The sequence below is a fragment of the Salvelinus fontinalis genome, chromosome 6, assembly GCF_029448725.1.
Source record: "Salvelinus fontinalis isolate EN_2023a chromosome 6, ASM2944872v1, whole genome shotgun sequence".
Lineage (NCBI taxonomy): Eukaryota > Metazoa > Chordata > Actinopteri > Salmoniformes > Salmonidae > Salvelinus > Salvelinus fontinalis.
In genome coordinates this window covers 49350408-49370170 of record NC_074670.1, presented here as the reverse complement: position 1 = coordinate 49370170, position 19763 = coordinate 49350408, and the positions used below count along the sequence as shown (strand labels likewise).

General features: G+C 44.2%; 1 protein-coding gene across 3 annotated transcripts in view; it reads left to right on the top strand.

The window, feature by feature from the left end:
* Nucleotides 1-11224, top strand: part of bcorl1 (BCL6 corepressor-like 1) — a 36568-nt gene extending 25344 nt beyond the window's left edge. For all 3 annotated transcript variants that reach the window (XM_055926844.1, XM_055926845.1, XM_055926843.1), the window contains exons 2-12: nucleotides 2387-2477; nucleotides 2605-5250; nucleotides 5638-5768; nucleotides 5919-6367; nucleotides 6856-7064; nucleotides 7343-7600; nucleotides 7878-8044; nucleotides 8272-8417; nucleotides 8884-8961; nucleotides 9218-9377; nucleotides 9567-11224. In XM_055926844.1, coding sequence (XP_055782819.1) covers nucleotides 2472-2477; nucleotides 2605-5250; nucleotides 5638-5768; nucleotides 5919-6367; nucleotides 6856-7064; nucleotides 7343-7600; nucleotides 7878-8044; nucleotides 8272-8417; nucleotides 8884-8961; nucleotides 9218-9377; nucleotides 9567-9894 — 4578 coding nt within the window. In that variant the 5' untranslated portion in view covers nucleotides 2387-2471 and the 3' untranslated portion in view covers nucleotides 9895-11224. The remainder of the gene's footprint in view (nucleotides 1-2386; nucleotides 2478-2604; nucleotides 5251-5637; nucleotides 5769-5918; nucleotides 6368-6855; nucleotides 7065-7342; nucleotides 7601-7877; nucleotides 8045-8271; nucleotides 8418-8883; nucleotides 8962-9217; nucleotides 9378-9566) is intronic.
* Nucleotides 11225-19763: the final 8539 nt, after the last annotated feature.

Sequence of the window (19763 nt, the reverse complement as noted above, 5' to 3'; positions counted from 1 at the left end):
TGCCAAGAGTGCAAAGCTACTTTGAAGAATCTAAAATATATTTTGATTTGTTTAACACCTTTTTGGTTACTACGTGATTCCATATGTGTTATTTCATAGTTTTGATGATGTCTTCACTATTCTACAATGTAGAAAATAGTAAAAAGAAAGAAAAACCCTTGAATGAGTAGGTGTGTCCAAACTTTTGACTGATACTGTATGTATGTATGTATGTATGTATGTATGTATGTACATTTGAAGTTGGAAGTTTACATACACTTAGGTTGGAGTCATTAAAACTCGTTTTTCAACCAATCCACAAATGTATTGTTAACCAACTATAGTTTTGGCAAGTCGGTTAGGACATACTTTGTGCATGACACAAGTTATTTTTCCAACAATTGTTTACAGACAGATTATTTCACTTATAATCCACTGTATCACAATTCCAATGGGTCAGAAGTTTATATACACTAAGTTAACTGTGCCTTTAAACAGCTTGGGAAATTCCAGAAAATTATGTTATGGCTTTAGAAGCTTCTGATAGGCTAATTGACATCATTTGAGTCAATTGGAGGTATATCTGTGGATGTATTTCAAGGCCTACCTTCAAAGTCAGTGTTTCTTTGCTTGACATCATGGGAAAATCAAAAGAAATCAGCCAAGACCTCAGAAAAACAATTGTAGACCACAAGTCTGGTTCATCCTTGGGAGCAATTTCCAAATGCCTGAAGGTACCACGTTCATCTGTAAAATCAATAGTACGCAAGTATAAACAACATGGGACCACGTAGCCGTCATACAGCTCAGGAAGGAGACGCGTTCTGTCTCCTAGAGATGAATGTACTTTGGTGCGAAAAGTGCAAATCAATCCCGGAACAACAGTAAAGGACCTTGTGAAGATGCTGGAGGAAACAGGTGCAAAAGTATCTATATCCACAGTTAAACGAGTCCCATATCGACAAAACCTGAAAGGCTGCTCAGCAAGGAAGAAGCCACTGCTCTAAAACCGCCATAAAAAAGCCAGACTACGGTTTGCAACTGCACATGGGGACAAAGGTTGTACTTTTTGGAGAAATGTTCTCTGGTCTGATGAAACAAAAACAGAACTGTTTGGCCATAATGACCATTGTTATATTTGGAGGAAAAAGGGGGAGGCTTGCAAGCTGAAGAACACCATCCCAAACGCGAAGCACGGGGGTGGCAGCATCATGTTGTGGGGGTGCTTTGCTGCAGGAGGGACTGGTGCACTTCACAAAATAGATGGCATCATGAGGATGGAAAAATCTGTGGATATATTGAAGTAACATCTCAAGACATCAGTCAGGAAGTTCAAGCTAAAATGGGTCTTCCAAATGGACAATGTCCCAAAGCATACTTCCAAAGTTGTGGCAAAATGGCTTAAGGACAACAAAGTCAAGGTATTGGAGAGGCCATCACAAAGCCCTGACCTCAATCCTATAGAAAATGTGTGGGCAGAACTGAAAAAGCGTGTGTGAGCAAGGAGGCCTACAAACTTGACTCCGTTACACCAGCTCTGTCAGGAGGAATGGGCCAAAATTCACCCAACTTATTGTGGAAGGCTACCTGAAACATTTGACCCATGTTAAACAATTTAAAGGCAATGCTACCAAATACTAATTGAGTGTATGTAAACTTCTGACCCACTGGGAATGTGATGAAAGAAATCAAATCTGAAATAAATCATTCTCTCTACTATTATTCTGACATTTCACATTCTTAGGATCACCACTTTATTTTAACTGACCTAAGACAGGGAATTTTTATGTCAGGAATTGTGAAAAGCTGAGTTTAAATGTATTTGGCTAAGGTGTATGTAAACTTCCGACTTCAACTGTATGTATGTGTGTGCGTATATCATTTTGATTTGATTTATTAGGATCTCCATTAGCCGACGCCAATGGCGACAGCTAGTCTTATTGGGGTCCGACATATAACGAAAAAGACATTACAGACAAAATACTTTACAGTTAACATACATTTAAAAACATTAACATGTAGTGTAATGGTGTGTATAGACAGTATATGAATAGGAAAGGTGAGTACAGCAGTAGTTCTATAGAATGGGCCTTGACTACAGGTTATTCATATATAGTGGGTAAAACAGTATGTAAAAATTATTAAAGTGACCAGTGTTCAATGACTATGTACATAGGACAGCAGTCTCTAAGGTGCAGGGTGGAGTACCGGGTGGTAGCCGGCTGGTAAAAGTAGAACAAAAAAATGCAATATTTGTGCAATTGTCTCTTTTAGAACAACTGTCTTTTTCAGAACGTTTTACAAGATCAAAAAACGTCAATGCAGTCACAACTTTGTTTCATGTTAAAGGAAAGAAAAATCAGATCGTCACAGACCATACTAAGTCTTCTATCTGTTTGTTCAACAGCATAGCGTCTTATACAGAGGAAGACCCCATTGCTGCAGACCTGAGGTCAACTACACCTAAGGAATGTTGTGTTAAAGAAACACATATGCAGGTAATTTTTGTGCCTGAACACTGACTGAGTGAACTGTCAGCTTCACAGATGATGCAAATGTGCTTTACCTGGGAGATATTTACATGAGTAGTGAACATGGGCTTAATGTAACTTTCTTGTTATCTAGGTGGATCCCACTCCAATGAATGTAGGGGATGGAGGCACAGTGAGCAGAGAGATCAGTGCTCCGATTAAAGCATCTGCTAGCATGGTGGGAAATCCCCCCCAGACGCTGCCCCCTGAGCTCAGAGGAGATGTGCCCCTCAGTCAGCAAAACAAGACCAGCACAGCAACAGACTGTAAACTGCCAGTCAACGTCTGTTCAGACCCTAGCAACTTCACCCATTGCCCAGTGGTCCCTCCCCCTCAAGAACACAACAATGCTCCAACGTCAGGCCCTCCCATCATTAGCTCTGACAAGAGAGCAAACAAGAGGTCAGAGGTCCCCAAACCCAAGGATGATGGTCCTAGGGTCTTTCCCACACATCAGTGGCCGTGTGGTACAAAGAACGGCCCTGAGGACCCAGTTAACCCAAGCCACAGTGGTGTGACGTCCAATAAGAAACCACATGTTCAGACCCAGTCAGTGATTAGTCTTCCCGCTGGGTTTCAACGCTCAACACTGTTTAAACCAGGCCAGCCTGTTACTTTTCTTCCCTCCACTAACTTTTCATCTCCACTCTGCAAAATCACTCTTCCACCCGCATTGGGTCAGATCGCAGCATTGAGAGAAGCCACAGCCAGCCAGTTTCAGAAGGGGAGTCAACCACTAAGCACAGCTGCTGGTGTTGCGCCACTGCTGCAGACTTATCCATATCACTTCTCAGTGGGTCAATGTCCAGCACCTCAAAAGAAAACACCCAACTCAACACCCAAAGTCAAATGTAACTCGATGTCCAGTAGCAAGAGCTCCAAAGCTGGGAGGGAGCATAAATCCACTATCGCCTCAGTGGTGGCCTCTCCCAGTATCGCGCTCCCAATACAGCACCCAGCATTAGGCTCTGCCGTACCAACTCGCTTCACGTTGTCTCCCTCCGCTGCCATCTGCTGTGGCCCTGCACTGGCCAGCATCACCACTCAGGGCAGGCTGCTGAACTATGTGGAGAAAGACCTTACGCACCACAGTGCAGACAAGACATCCGTAGGCTTTCTAAAACTGAAGGCTCCATCTGCTGCTGATGACCATGCAGTTGCATGCCCGACTGAAGCAAGAGATGTGCCCCTCGACCTGTCTGCCAAGTCGAAGCGTCCAAAAACGGTCAAAGACTCTCCGAACACGGTTGCCACCACAGAGCATCTCCATAACAAGGCACGTCAGAAAGTTTCGCTCCATCCAAAGAGGCCCCATACTGCCATGTATGGCTCTGCCGCGCCATACCCCATCCTACCCAACACCCACCGAAATGGGGCTCTAAAGCAGGCTAGTAGGCCCCTAACTCATCAGGGTTTGGAACCCAACTCATCCTGGGTCAAAGGTTCCTCTCAAGGTCCCATTAATAACCTCCCAGGAACCTATGTAGGTGTGGCCAGCCCCATACTTGCTTCCACCCTGCGTAGCAAAGATGGGAAGGGGTCCTTTGAGGACGAGTTCCAGACTTTCGCTAGACAGGAGACTATCTCTATCATTGACCAAGGGGAACACCTGGCCTCAAGGGGAAAGAAGGCATCATTCATGACTAAGGGCAACCAGCACGTATATGGTATCAAGCACCCTAACAGTACCAGCCCAGCTGTAACAAAAAACTGTCCCTCTAAGGGGGCTTTCGCCACAGCTCTGCCCGGCTCTGCCAACTCACACTCTCATCAGAAATCTGGAAGTGTCAAAGCAGCAATCCCATACTCCCTCACTGTCCTCAAGCCGTTATGGCAGCGACCAGCACTTCTTCCTCACCAAGGTGCTTCTGTTCAGAGAAAGGTTATTCAAGGGACTCCCAAGGTCAAGGGGGGCACAGGTTCAGATGGTCCCAAATTTCAGGGTGCCCATCAAAGCCCGTCCAGAATGGAAGCCGAAAAGTGGGACAGAACCAAGTCCCCCCTGTCCAACCTTGAGTCCATAGTGAAGCAGAAAGCTCTAGAGACCACTGCATTGACTAGCGAGGGATACTGCCATCTAGCACCTGTGGCATCCAGAAAGCCTGAAGTGGTGAGCTCCCACACTGCGGGCCAGGACATATTGTTACATCAGACTGCTGCTTTTGGATGCCCACCTATCAGATCTGTGGAGAACAACGAGACACTTTCCTTTCAAGGGGATTCCACACAAGTTATGAACAAACTTGAGAAAATGAGTGTCTCTGAGTCCAAAGAAAAGAGTACTGAGAAACATATTAAACTGGGGGAGCAGGCAGGTCACAAAGAGATACAGGTCTCTGCAAACAGCACCAGCCACACCCATGCCTTTAGAAGCGGCGGTTCAGCTAACAGAAACAGGATGGACAGCAAATTGGCCCATGAGTTGGAGGGAGGAACGGTGAAGGAGGAGAGTATGGCCCCTGCTGGTCTCGCTCCCCGTGCTAAATTGGAGGGGATTGCCCTATCCATCCTCACTGGGCAGTGTGCAGGGGTAGCCGAAGTGGAGAAGACAAATGGAATTAAAGAGGAGTTTCCCACCAAAGCGAAAGCTGCCATCAGCAAACAGAAGAAGCCCCCTAGTCCAAGGAAGCCGGCAAAGGAGAAGGCTTCACCGGACCATTCAAAGAAGGCTGCGGCGCCAGTGAAGAAAAAGCAAGACCAGGAAGCCACTCCAGTTAAGAAAGAACCAAGTCCCAAAAAGGTAAGTTGTTATTCTGCTGTTGTCCTATTTAGAATTCCATTTAGATGAGTTTCTTTGATTATGTGTTGTTTACAATGGCATTATTCTCTTTTGTTGGTTGAACAAAGAAAGAAAAACTACTACATTCACACACTTGACTCGTCTGCATTTATAACGAAGCATAATAAAAAAAAATATGTGAAATATCAACCACCCGTCAAAACATACCTGCCTGTGTTATTGCATTATGATTCAAGTATACTGATTGAAATACAAAAAGGCAATTCAGTGTTTATACAGTCCAGTTGTTTCACCGTATGCTCTCCATCACCATCCAAGCTTTATGATCGATTACCTGAATGGCCTATTTAGTGCACTCACTTTGTCCCCTGTGTGTTGCCATGGAAGAAACCATGTATACCTGTACTGGAGCACAGTCTGTCGCTGGTGGAACCATCCCCACACAGGGATGAGGGGGAGAACACTCGGAAGGAGAAGAGCAGCCCAACTGATAACAAGCAGGCTGACAGACCAGGTAGGTCTGTCTCTTGTGACAGTCTAGAATAGAACTTCACATACTACACCTCAGCCAAAGATCTAATCAGAAATCCTTCGTCACGATTCCTCTTGTCCACTTTGTTTTAGAGCGCTATGAGTGAGTCTGTTTTTGATGTGGATTCCACAGGTAGCGTGAGCAGTCCTCTCCTCAGTCCCCAGAGATTTGAGACCCCAGTCTCCCTCAGCAGCCCTGGCAGACCCAGTAAGGAGCCAGCGTCCTCCGAGAGCTCCACCTCCAGGCTGAGGAGGGGCCGGCGGAGGGCTGATGATGCTCGGCTGGACGACTGGGGCTTCGCTACTCCCTCTCCTCCAACTCCTCCTCCTCCCCCTACATACCCACCCCTCCAGCCTGCCCGCCGGCCCAGGGGCAGACCGCGCACCAACCCCCTGCCTGAGAAGGCTGAACAGTGCAAGGCCAGGCCCGTCCCCAGCACTGAGGGAGACACCCCGAAACGCAAGAAACGGAACCGCTGCCGGAACAGGAAGTACCAGAATGGGGAGTATATCACGGAGAAGGACAAGGATGGAGACGGAGAGGGGGAGGAAAGATCTGTCCTCACCAGGCAGGGTACTCGATCAGGTACGATTCACCTGGAAATGAAAAATAAAATAGACAGTGCAGTTGAAGGTTTGTTTGGATGTGGGCCTTACACAGTGGGCATTACACAATGCAGAGTTGGGTAGAGTTGAGTGACTGAATATAACTGTAAACAGTATAACTGATTTTGAATACAGTAGCTTTCCTCTATTTGTAGTTTATTATGTGAAATCATCGATGTTTGTGCCATTTAATACACTCTTTATTTTGGATGGCACACTTCAGCAGAGATGGAAGGCTTGTTTACTGTGATGGGGCTAGCCTCATTGTTTGTGCCTCTAGCTGCCATCCACTACCAAGTGTGAAGATTATACAAGTCTGCCCAAACAAATATTGTGGCTTCATATGAGCCTGTCTGTACACAGCTGGTGATCCTCACCAGCATGAGACCACACCAACATTTACAACATTTACCAACACCCAACATACTGCTTATAACCGTTGAGTAAATCTTGTCTGTGTTGTGCTAGATTTGAGGACTGGCATGTACCCACGCCTCAGTGCCACTCTGACCTGTCGTGGCGCCAGCCCAGAGCCTGGTCACAGGAGGCCCTCGTTCACCCGCTCAGGGTCGGTGCGGCGCCCGGAGAGAGAGGCCTCCCCAGAGCCCAGCGACAAGCCCTCTGGGAAGAGGAAGTTCAAGAGCAAGCACTTGAGTGACACAGACGAGCCCAAGAAGGTAGGAAGTTTAGCAGCATCCACCGCAGAGGCCATAGATCTGGAGTTTCTGTTTCCTGTCAAACAGATCCTTGTTGTGAGATACAGTGTGCCGTGATGAGCCTAAAAGCTTGGCTCATGGTGCCCCCTTGTGGCGCAAATCTGTACTACGTATTTTGTGCTCTGGCAGCTGATTTCCTCCAGCACAGAGTGTGAGGCCGTTCGTCCTTGCTGTCACACTCCGTTACACACGACTTTCTCATTACCCTGCTTTTTTTAAATTCTTTTTTTTTTATGCAGCTCAAGACCAAGCGTTCCAGCTTGGGCAAACGCCCTACCTCTGTGGCAACGGATGATGACATCCCCAACGCTAAGAAACCGGCAGGCCTCCCGGCCACCCCTAAGGGGCCGACCTCCCCTCCAGCCAGTAAGAAAGGGAGAGGAGGGGCACCAGAGTCTCCTCCTAGCAGACCTGTTCCTCCAGAGGTTCGCCGGCTCATTGTCAACAAGAACGCCGGGGAAACTCTGCTACAAAGAGCCGCCCGATTGGGCTACCAGGTACTGCTCTACTGCGCTATCCCCCTTGCCATTACTCAGGTGTGGTGGGCCCTACACCTCATACCAGACCCTGACCCCAAACAGAATTCAGTTTATCAAACATGAATTGACATTACATGTACATTTGAGTCATTTAGCAGACGCTCTTAGCCAGAGCGACTTACAGTTAATGCATTCATCTTAGAATAGCTAAGTAGCTAAATGTTACCTCAATAAAGTAGTTATCAGCAAAGTCATGGCTAGTAGGAAAAGACATGTTCAAGTGTTCTTTCTGCAGGATGTGGTGCACTATTGTCTGGAGAAGGATGTGCGGGAGGTCAATCGGCGTGACAACGCAGGTTACACAGCTCTCCACGAGGCCTGCTCTCGAGGCTGGAGCCATATCGTCCAGGTGCTGCTGAAGTACGGCGCCGACGTCAACTGCAGCGCCCAGGACGGAACACGGTGAGCTTCTAAGCACTACTAAACACTTAATGAGAGCTCAGACTTAATGAGGATATTGTTTGCCATACACTCCCGAGCTGAAGGGTTATGCCTGCAATAAATCACTTTCTGGGCTTTATCTGTTGCATAAAATATAACATTCAAGCTTGGCTTATATGAGATCTGTTGAAATGTATGTTAGTTGAAGAAGTGAAAAGAAACACAGTGGTGCTATTGTATTTTGTCAGGCCCATCCATGACGCGGTAGCCAGTGATAATCTACCTGTGGTGTGGATGCTGCTGAACCACGGGGCAGACCCCACCCTGGCCACCTACTCTGGGCAGACAGTGGTCAAACTGGCCCAGAGCCCCAGCATGAAGACCTTCCTCAAAGGTACTCGAACCTGTCATCTCCTTAACCTTTGACCCCTGTGACAGACATCACACAACATTGTCACAGACCACTAGCATTGGAGGATTACTCATTTTGTTGATCTTATTCTCATTCATATCAGTGCCTGATGCTGTTTGATGTTTCCAGATTTACACCAGAAAACAGACCATTAGATTTTACTAGGAAAGTCAGTTAAGAACAAATTCTTATTTACAACGACGGCCTACCCTACCCCGGATGACACTGGGCCAATTGTGCACCGACCTATGGGACTCCCAATCACGGCCGGTTGTGATACAGCCTGGAATCGAACCAGGGTCTGTAGCGACACCCCTACCTCTGAGATGCAGTGCCTTAGACCGCTGCATCACTCTGGAGCCCACTCAGGAGTCTGTCCTGTTCAGAATGTCACAGGGTAGTGTTTGGTGGCCTTTTTTAATCTGACCCTGAATGTTCTTTGTTTCAGAATACTTCACAGACCTGGAGGGGAGAAGTGACCAGGACCCCAGCCTGCCATGGGAATTCTACAGCAGCTCTGTGTTTGGTAAGAAACCTTGGCTTGATTGGTTTCTTTTCCTCACCATTGACCTCTGCATTCACTGTTATCTGTGTTATGACTTGATTAGAATGCATAGTGTATATGCCATGATTAGAATGCATAGTGTGGTTGTTAGGAACAGAACAGTCCACTAGGGGAGCCTTAAGCCCATGGTCAAACAAGAGGCTCTTAGTACTTAGAACGAAGGTGAAGCGAGTTCTCCCGGCCATCCTGAGCTCACGTCACAAAATGTTTTTTTCAGAGACTGGCCAGGAGGCATGCTGGGACTTCCTGCTCTCGCAGTGGGAGGAGGAGAGAGAGGGGAGTAAGGAGAGAGACTCCGATGGGGACTGTCTCCTGTTTGAATTTTCCTCAGAGCCCCTCTTAGCCTGCTTCCATGTCCAAGTGTCGTTAACCCAGGGGTGAGTCAACACAGAAAATCACCTGTCAACACAATCAGTCAAATATATTAGTCCCAGCTTTTCCACCCATATTCTAGTGCTTTTGTTTCTGCTTGTCATTTTAAACCCAGAAGCACCTTTTGAAATCCTTGCAACCACTCTTCAAATATCAGCTAGTTGTAATACAAACCTTATGTTTGTCCCTGACAGCTTTTGCAATTGGTTCCTGTTGATGGATGTTCTGAAGCGGCTGAAGATGTCGTCCCGGATATTCCGGGCGCGGTACCCGCACTTGGAGGTGGTGAGCCTGGCACGGACAGAGCTGTGGAGGCAGGTGTCGGTCAGCCAGGTGAGCACAGCCTCTGCACAGCCTCAGGAAGAGGAGGAGGATGAGGGGGAGGGGGAGGGGCTGGTGGAACTGGTCCGCTGTGTACCGGAGCTACAGGGACTGCTGGGCTCCTCCATTCACATCCTACAGGAGGACGAGGGGGAGGAGGAAGGGGACAGAACGGATACAGCCACTCCCTGCAGCCGGTAGCCCACCCTCCTCTCGCTCTCAGCCCCTCACACATCCAAACTGTTCCTCTACACGTCCCCAGTGTCTCAACCTAACCTCCCCGCGAGCAGCAGATCAAAGTAAACAATGTCTGGAGGTGCCGTCGTAACGGTGGTTGTGGCCAAACTCTGGCTACGCCACTGGGAAGAACACACCTCACTAATGACCTGGGACCTCCACATTGAGGTGAAATGGGGGTCACGACAGCGCCACCTCGTGGATGGGTGCTCAGTGCTGGAGGGCAGCTTTCAGGTTCCAATCTGTAGGTATATTTCAGAATCGAAGAAAAATTTCTGAAACTTTTTTATGATTCTATATGTTTATGTTAATATATGTATATCTTGCCACCAGGGTGAACACATTTTGTTGTAATGTATTCGTGTGGCAAGGGGTGGATTATGTTTTAGGATTTCTTTGGTGTGTGGTTTTGTTCTGTTTGTTCCTGAGGGAAAGCGAATATTTTTGGGTGGGAGATAATCCAAGGCTTTTATTTTGGTGAACTCTTGCGTGCAGCTAAGAAGCTTACGGCCAGGCCAGGCCAGCCAACAGTGGCAGGAAAGCCCTGGGGCCAGATGGTCCCTCCGTTAACCTGGGAGACCCAGAGACCCACAGAGAACAGACGGACACACACATCTTCCCAGCTAACAGAACCATAGTGATCTAGAATCATGTGGATAACTTTCAGTAACTGAGAAGAAGTGCCACATGGTATCTAGAGTCCAGGGTCCTCTGGTTAACCTTCACTTTGCTGCATAAGACTGACTCATGGGAGGGATTGGATAGGTATCCTTTTACTGCTCCTTGCTCATCACACCTCCGTCCTCCTCATTGCGCTACAGACGGACTCCAACGTGCTTTGTGGCGCGTGTGTTTTATTTACACTGTTTGTGCTTAATTTAATAGTCATTAATATATTTGAAAAAGTTGCTTTGTATGGTTGGTGCTTCATTTGAAATGTACAATTACGGATTCCTTTATCCTTCCCGAGATTTTTGTTTTTTCCCTTATTGCAAACAGTATTTTAACAAGCAAAAGTACAGTTTTATTGTACTGGTGCTAAGCTAGAATTTGTGTTGACAATCAATGAAGTTTTTGTTTGAAGTTAAAACCAATAAATTATATTTAATTAAGGTGAAGTGACAGAAATGTAAAGAGAGAGTATAGTTTCATTACCTATGATGGAGGAAGTGGAATACATCTAGTCTGGAGAAGAGGACAATAATGTACTGCTTGTGTGAGTGCTGTTAAAACAGATTAACCTTTTATTTGATTCTTTTTTATGAAATCAACCAGAATAAAGCATGATTGTGAAGTATTGTTTGTGGGTATTCATTTCACTCTTCTGAAAGCACATCGAGCATATTTACTTCCTTGGAAGTTGTGGGAACGTACGTTTTTTTGGTTTCCCATTGGTTCTGGGAACGTACGTTTTTGGTTTCCCATTGGTTCTGGGAACGTACGTTTTTGGTTTCCCATTGGTTCTGGGAACGTACGTTTTTGGTTTCCCATTGGTTCTGGGAACGAAGCCATACGTTTCCTGACCGGTAAAACTGAATGTTTTTTAAACGTTCTGAGAATGGAAGTGAAAATTATACCTGTTCTGGGAACGTTAATTTTTAGGTTGCATTCGAGGTTCTGAGAACGTTTTACTATGGTTCCCTGAATGTTTTCCTGGGAGGTTTTATTAATGCTCTGAGAAAAGAAATGATAGCTTATTTGAAGGTTTTTTATTTTACTATCTTATTTTGGGTTAACATTTTTGAACTCCAAGCACAGATAGGCATTATTCATGAAAAAACATTTTTTTTATTGTAACAGCATCAGTGAGATTCAAACCTATAATCTTCTGTTCACTATCCATGGAATTAGTTCACTGCGCCACCAGGATGGCGCTAGCATGCTAAGTTTTTAACCGCATACAAAGGTGTTCATTTTATTCTATTTAAACAGACCCCATTTCAAAGGAAACAAGTGCTCATTAAAATCAGGTGTGGCCAATTACTGGGTGCGGCCAATTACTGGGTGCGGCCAACACCTGAACACCCTTAACAGGATAGAGGGAGTTTTGTTGATACTGAGAACGGAATGTATATGTTTTTAAAATAACATTCTTAGAAGTTTCTCTGAACATTACTAAAGTTTTCTTATGGAAAGTTTTCTTATCATTCTCTGAATAATTTAAGAACATGCCTTTAAATAGAACCATGAGGAAATGTTATGCTGAAGTACTGAAATTCAACACAGAAGAACATTGTTTCTTAATGTTCTTGGAACAATTTGAGAACATGACTTTAAATAGAACCATAAGGAAACCTGTAGGAAACATTATGCTGAAGTACTGAAATTCTCACAGAAAAACGTTGTTTCTTAACGTTCTCTGAACTATTTCAGAACATTCCCAATCTCAAACCAGTTGGAGAACGTTCCTAGAACATTACCAAAATTGAAATGAAATGTAACTATGTTTGAACTTTAAGGAAATGTTCTGTTAAAGTAATAAATACCAAGACAATGTGCAACTATCCTGCACCAAACACATGGTTCTCAGAACGTTATGTGCTATCTGGGTGTATTATATTTACAGTCAGTTGCTCTGAGCTCATTTTAAGATAACGCTTACCACAACCTTTTACATTTTAGACCGTATTGTGTAAGTCTAAAGGCAGACAGATAGATAGGTGTGGTGCAGGGCACACAAATGTTAGCTGGAACTTGGTCGTAATCCTCTGACTGGTGATAAATCGACCTCTTGAAGAGGTGTATGTAACCTATCCAATCTTATCATCAGCCTAATGCCCACGATGGCCAATAACATTCAAAACAATATAGCCTAAATAGGCCCACTGTAAATTAGAAATGAACTTCTCTGAAATATCATAACTTGCACTGTCAAGGAAATATCCATCTTCCTATGAAATTCGAAGGTACACAGCATGACTCAAACCCCAACATGGTGCTGTGATAAGGATTTGATGATCTCCACAAAAGAGAACTAGTGACCCAGTCTAGTGCCATAAATCAGTAAAGCTGGAGGGGTGCAAAGTGTAGATGCCTACCTGCGTCAAGTCACGGCCGTCTTGCTGTATCACCACTAGTTTTTTTTTTGGTTTGGTTTTTGCAATTGAAAATACTTGTATTTTTTTTTACCTTTATTAAACTAGGCAAGTCAGTTAAGAACAAATTCTTATTTACAACGACGGCCTACTGGGGAACAGTGGGTCAACTGCCTTGTTCAGAACGACAGATTTTTACCTTGTCAGCTCGGGGATTCAATCCAGCTACCTTTTAGTTACTGGCCCAACGTTCTAACCACTAGGGTACCTGCCACCCACCACTGCCGATGCTGCTGATGATATAATTCTGCGTAACATAATAAATGTGTCATTATAGGATATTTTAGAACACTCTTTGAAAAACTCTAAATTGTGATGCCCATATACATTTCTATTATAAAAATAGATTCTGCACCAGATGACATCGTGTTGACGGAGAAACACGTGGAATTAGTTGCAGTTACAAATGATGGAGTAGTTGTGATCAAGCTGTGCGTTGCACAAATATGCCACCTGTGTCAAAGTTGACAACGCGTGAGACATCTATATAGAACAGAGCTTTCCAACCCTGTTCCTGGAAAGCTACGCTCCTGTAGGTTTTCACTCCAACCCCAGTTGTAACTAACCTGATTCAGCTTATCAACCAGCTAGTTATTAGAATTAGGCATGTTAGATCAGGGTTGGAGCTAAAAACCTACAGGACAGTAGCTCTCCAGGAACAGGGTTTGAGAGCCTGTTATCGAATGATCTATCCTGGGGCTGTCCCAGACAGTCCCTGATTGGAGGGGAACAATTAATAAATGCAGTGGAACTAGATTAGAAGTCCAGAGTTGAGTTTGAAGGGTCTATCTGTCCTATACTTTTTTTAAATCTCCCATTCTGCTCCACTAATGACAGAGTTAAACTGATTTAGACCTGGGACACCAGGTGGGTGCAGTTAATTAGCAGGTAGAATAGAAAGCCAGCAGGCTCCGGAACTCGTTGGGTAAGAGTTGAATACTCCTGGGATTGAGACAGTGTTTCTATAAATGAAATGTGCGCCTTCACCTGATCTGTCTTGAAGAAAGGAAGTATTGACATGTCATGTTTGCATTGTATGCTTGGAAACTGGCAAGTACCAGGGTGCCAGTGGGGTATATCTAAAGCTGCCTGTTAATATCTCCTTGTCATATGTGTTCCTCTCACTGTCTCCAAGGGTGCTTTTCCAGACGATAGGTGCACCTGACAGCCTGGATGTCATCCTCGTTAGGTTTCCATGGATGTAATACAGGAAATATTGATATACAACTAAGCCATGATAGCATATCTCATGAGATTTCGCATGAAGTCATAAAAGGTGTTGGTCACTGAGCAAAAATTACAAGACATGAGTGAAAAGCTTTTTAAAACCTCGGCGTACATGTACAGTACCAGTCAAAAGTTTGGACACACCTACTCATTCCAGGGTTTTTCTTATTTTTACTATTTTCTACATTGTAAAAGTTACTGCTTATTTGAGCTGTTCTTGACATGATATGGACTTGGTCTTTTACCAAATAGGGCCATCTTCTGTATACCACTCCTACCTTGTCACAACACAACTGACTGGCTCAAACGCATTAAGAAGGAAAGAAATTCCACAAATTAACTTTTAGCAAGGCACACCTGTCAACTGAAATGCATTCCAGGTGACTACCTCATGAAGCTGGTTGAGAGAATGCCAAGAGTGTGCAAAGTTGTCATCAAGGCAAAGGGTGGCTACTTTGAAGAATCTAAAATATAAAGTATATTTTGATTTGTTTAACACTGGTTACTGCATGATTCCATATGTGTTTATTTCATAGTTGTGATGTCTTCACTATTATTCTACAATGAAGAAAATAGTAAAAATGAAGAAAAAACTATTGAATGAGTAGGTGTGTCCAACCTTTTGACTGGTACTGTATGTCAACACACAGATTCAGCAGCCAGCATGGCTAAAACATGACACTGACATACCAAAAGAACAAGCCCCTCATTGCGGGGCCCCCATTATACATTTTGTGCACTTTGCAACCCCCAAAGTTACTATAGTTCAGCACTTCTGCAACACTTCTTCTGTACAGTCTGGCAGAGCTAGAGTCAATCAATTCCTTCTAGGTAGCAAGTTCCTTACAGATATTAATGTTCCAAGAGTGAACCCTTAGTTGATATAGCCCCCTAAAACCTACATGACAGTAGCTCTCCAGGAACATGGTTGGAGAGCCCTGTTATAGTATAGTGTTTAACTCTGTCATTATTGGAGCAGAATGGGAGATCAACAAGTATAGGATAGATAGACCCTTCAAACTCAACTCTGGACCTCGAAGCCAGTTCCACTGCATTTTTTCATTGTTCCCCTCTAATCAGGGACTGATTTAGACCTGGGACAACAGGTGGGAGCAATTCATTATCGGGTAGAACAGAAAACCAGCAGGCTCCGGACCTCGTAGGGTAAGAGTTGAGTACCCGTGGTTTAGGGGTACGTACATGCAATGATGTGAAGATATATCGTCATTTTATATGCTCAACAAATTTTTTTTAAAATGTGTTTTCTGTATAATCATACTTTATTTATCTACAATATCCATACTGTGTAAGTGATTATCAAAAATCTGGCAATTGGATGCCAAAAATTGCATACATTTGAATGCTTTGACAAGGGTGGAAGGCACAGCTGCTGATAGCCCTGTAAATTGAGCGTCATGACATCATACATGGATCCAGATTTGAGATCCACCCATTCACCGAGCCCCTGGGATCCTGCTGCGTTCATTGGCCATCTGTTGTTTTAGGGCAGTGAATTCTGATTGGTTTTAAACGAGGGCAAGTCTCTACAAGACCTGCTGACTGACTAACATGGAAAAGAGAAGGAAGGGAGAGCGCAGAAGGCACGCAGTGGTTTTTCATTGTTCCTATATGCAGACCTTATTGACAAAAAAGGACAGAATGGGTAGCTTTAATACAGAAGATGAGGTGATATATCAGTCAAGCTTTAGGAGGAGGGGAACAACGGACTGTTACATCAGCGAGATGACCTCATTTTTACTCCGAATTAAACTGATATTATGAATTGGGTGGTTCGAGTCCTGTATGCTGATTGGCTGACAGCCGTGGTATATGAGACCTTATACCACGGGTATGACATGTAAAAAACATGTATTTTTACTGCTCTAATTACATTGGAAACCGGTTTATAATAGCAATAAGTCACCTCGGCGGTTTGTGGTATATTGACAATATACCATGGCTAAGGGCTGTGTTCAAGCACTCCGCGTTGCGTCGTGTGTATGAACAGTCCTTAGCCGTGGGAAAATGGCCATATACCACACCTCCTCAGGCCTTATTGCTTAAATATCACACCCATGTCAAAATAAGACATTACATTAAAACATATAAACTCACTCTCCAGTTCTTTGCAACAAATATTCTAATCATGTTAGGAGTCTTTCCCTGCAGCTGCACCCTGTTGTCAATTATTTCAGAAATATTTGCATGTTCTTCCACAGAAGAGGTAAACCTGTTCTCCCAAATGTTCCTTAGGCTCCCTTCTTGTGGACCTCCTCTACCCCTTCCCTTTTGCCTGCTTTCTCAAGGTTCATGGAGGTTGTCTGTAGTTTTTTTCACCAAGCCTTGGGTTATGCAACAGTCTTCTTTGAAACCCACAAAGGGAGGTTTCAAAACGACTTACCATATCACTCTGCTGAGGACCACTCCATGATGCCCAGAATCTTAAATATGCCACAACGGACACTTACTGTATCGTTCTCTGGTTTTCAGCCATTATTTTTACTTCACCAGTCATTGTAATTGAGAATATGAATGTGAAAGTCAAAATCTAGCAAATGAGAACATGTGTAGTCGAACATATCCCTTGACTCATGATTTGTAATGAAACTGCTTATTGCCATCTTATTTTGATGTATTACTTATTATTATTATTATTATTATTATTACTAATTATTCAAATTAGAAATATACTTAATCTTTTTGCCATTTCATCTAAGGGTTTGTATGAAGGGGTTGTTTCAAACGTCCGTACAAGTATACGCCACATATTGAATCATAAAAAACATCTTAGCTATCGACTACTCCACAGAGTCTTGCAAAGCAATGCGCAAGCAGTTCACAGACAAACATGCTGAGCAATGCAAAGAGGACACTGTTGCTCATCATTGCAGGTATTATTAATACTCTGACCTCCAATGCCACTGTAGTTGGTTAATCTGCTGCTATCGTTGACTTAACGGACACATACTCTAAGCTCCTGAGGGATAAATATATCAGGAGACTTAGGAGGGAGAGTAACAGCCTGTCACATATATTTCCACATCAGATTTCACACTGTAATTGACCGGCCTTGGCCAGACTGTTGCATTCAGACAATCAATCAGCACGTCCACGGCATGCTTTTTATAGTGTAGACACCACTTGCAGGTCATGGATCACAGATGCACGTTTGAACTTTATATCTTGATTTTGTTCACGTGTCAATGGAGAAAGTTATTTTAAAATCTCATGTGCGTCTTATAGCAGCATATTCCCTAACAGCTAGACTATCAATGCTGGTTTGAATCCTTAAAATGACTTGATTGTGTTTTAGAGAATATAAGGTATTGTATGTGGAGGAGAGAGCTCAACACCTCCCTTGATTTGGGTTATCTTACAAGGGGGAAAGTGAGTCTGCAGTGAGAGTTCAGGTCTTGTCTTGTGGAAGAGCTCATGGTGGAATCGCTGACTTGCACCGGGCACACACATAGCCGTTGCCATTGTCTTGTCCTTGTCTTGCAGATTAGATTAATTGAAATTTCCCCGCCAAGGATGGATGCAAGCACTGACCTGTGGAGAACTCAGCTTTTTAATCTGTCTCTGTATCCTCCAAGCTCTGTCACTGAGAACAGGCCTCCTCTACATGGGGGTTGAAAGGCCAGCGAAACTGATGCTTATCACCTGACAATTACCGTAAGCTGATTCCTAGTAGAAAACAAAGACATTTGTGCTATAGATATATGTGGTGGGCAAAGATAACCCTGGGAAAACGGAGTTTCAACAACAGAATACATTCCATGCGTATCTACTGTAGCCTGGTATATTTACCTCACATCCAGTACAGAATTGACATAGGATCAACGTAGGTACACAATACCAGTGAAAACAAGGATATTTTATTGATCTAATTAGATCAAGCTAATAGAGCAGTGGTGTGTACAGGGCTGGGTGGGCCTTCAGTGCGTTGCGAGAGACACTCTGTTTCAGACACTGGCCGGTAGCAGAGCCAGCTGGGCTCGACGCCCACTCGCCTGTTACGTAAGCGCCAACATTCCACGCCTATACGTTCTGCACGAAGCAGGCATACTGATCATGCTAAGTCTGTCCAAGGCAGGAGAGAGGCCAAGCTCCTACTCACCTGAAGGGAATGATGGTGTGCTAACAATGAATACTGACCGCTCAGATAACAGGGAGATCTGGGTGGATTTCCTCCTGTCCTATTGGTATATACACACAAGCCAGAGACCAGATTCCCCTTGTAGACAAACTAATGTTTCTTCCCCCCCAAAGGAAACCTTTAAAACCCATTATTTGATTTACTTGTCTTGTTAATTTACCACGCGCACACGCACACACACGCACACACACGCACACACACGCACACACACGAGGATTGAGATGGTACAAGAAGGGCCTGGCACAGCCCAGCCTCTATGAAGGCAGAGGGAGGGAGGGAGGGAGGGTGGGAGGGCCTGGCTGGGCACTGAAGGAGCTCAGTGGGAAAGCATCTGCCCAAATGAGAACACAGTGTTCCCGACTCCACAACTGCTTCCCAGGCTGCTAGAACAAAAGACTTGCAGCGAATCCGAGTAAATTGAGCAAAGAAGGCCTTCTCCACCTTTTTGCTGATAAAGCGTTAGGGTTGCTTTGTTTTTCAAATATGGCATGCAAAAGATTGATCACTGAGAAAAGCATAGATGAAATTGCTAAGCAATGCATTATTTGACTCAAAACATGCATTGCTTGGCATCCTTTGACATTATTATGCAGACGTTATTTAGTATTATCAACCACTATGCATAGTTAACTAAATTGATTAATATACTGAGACAATTATCAGTCAATTTCTAGCATAAAGGCTTAAAATGCCTAATGTGCCTTTATGAGCATAGTTCGAGGACAGGCACTTTTTTTATTGCTCAAGCCATTATGCAGATGGATAACTTGTAAAATATACTTCCTGAAAAACGATCCACTTTGGTGAGGGAGGGAAACTCCCTGTAATTTCCTTGGCTTCCCATTGCCAGGAATGTTAGTATTAACTTGATAGAGCATGCTGGTTCTCATAAGACTTGTGCAGTACAAGCCAGGGTAATGTAAGGCTACGCCCCATGTGCTGTTGTGTGAGCATTACCAGCCAGGTTATTTTACTAAATAGCAATGCCTAGAAACACTAACAGTAGACAGCCAGGCTGTATACATTACAGTACACAGGAACCCTACAAATGACTTCCAATTAGAATGACCTGTTTACTTGCTGGTTGACCAATGGACTCCAAAGACCTGATGTGTTTTTTTTGTTGCTATAACTCCCTGTGAACTTGGATGTTTCATTCAAGCATACCAGTATGTTTCAAGCAAACATATTCAGTATGCAGGTGTTTACTCTTGGAGCAGCACTGTTGACATAGTAAGGCGGGAATCTACCTGAGCAAGCAGTTGATTAAACCAGAAACAGGCCATGCCAATCAGTTAAAGATAGACACCACCGCTTTGCAACTGAGTAAGGGCTCAACTCAATGAATTGACCTT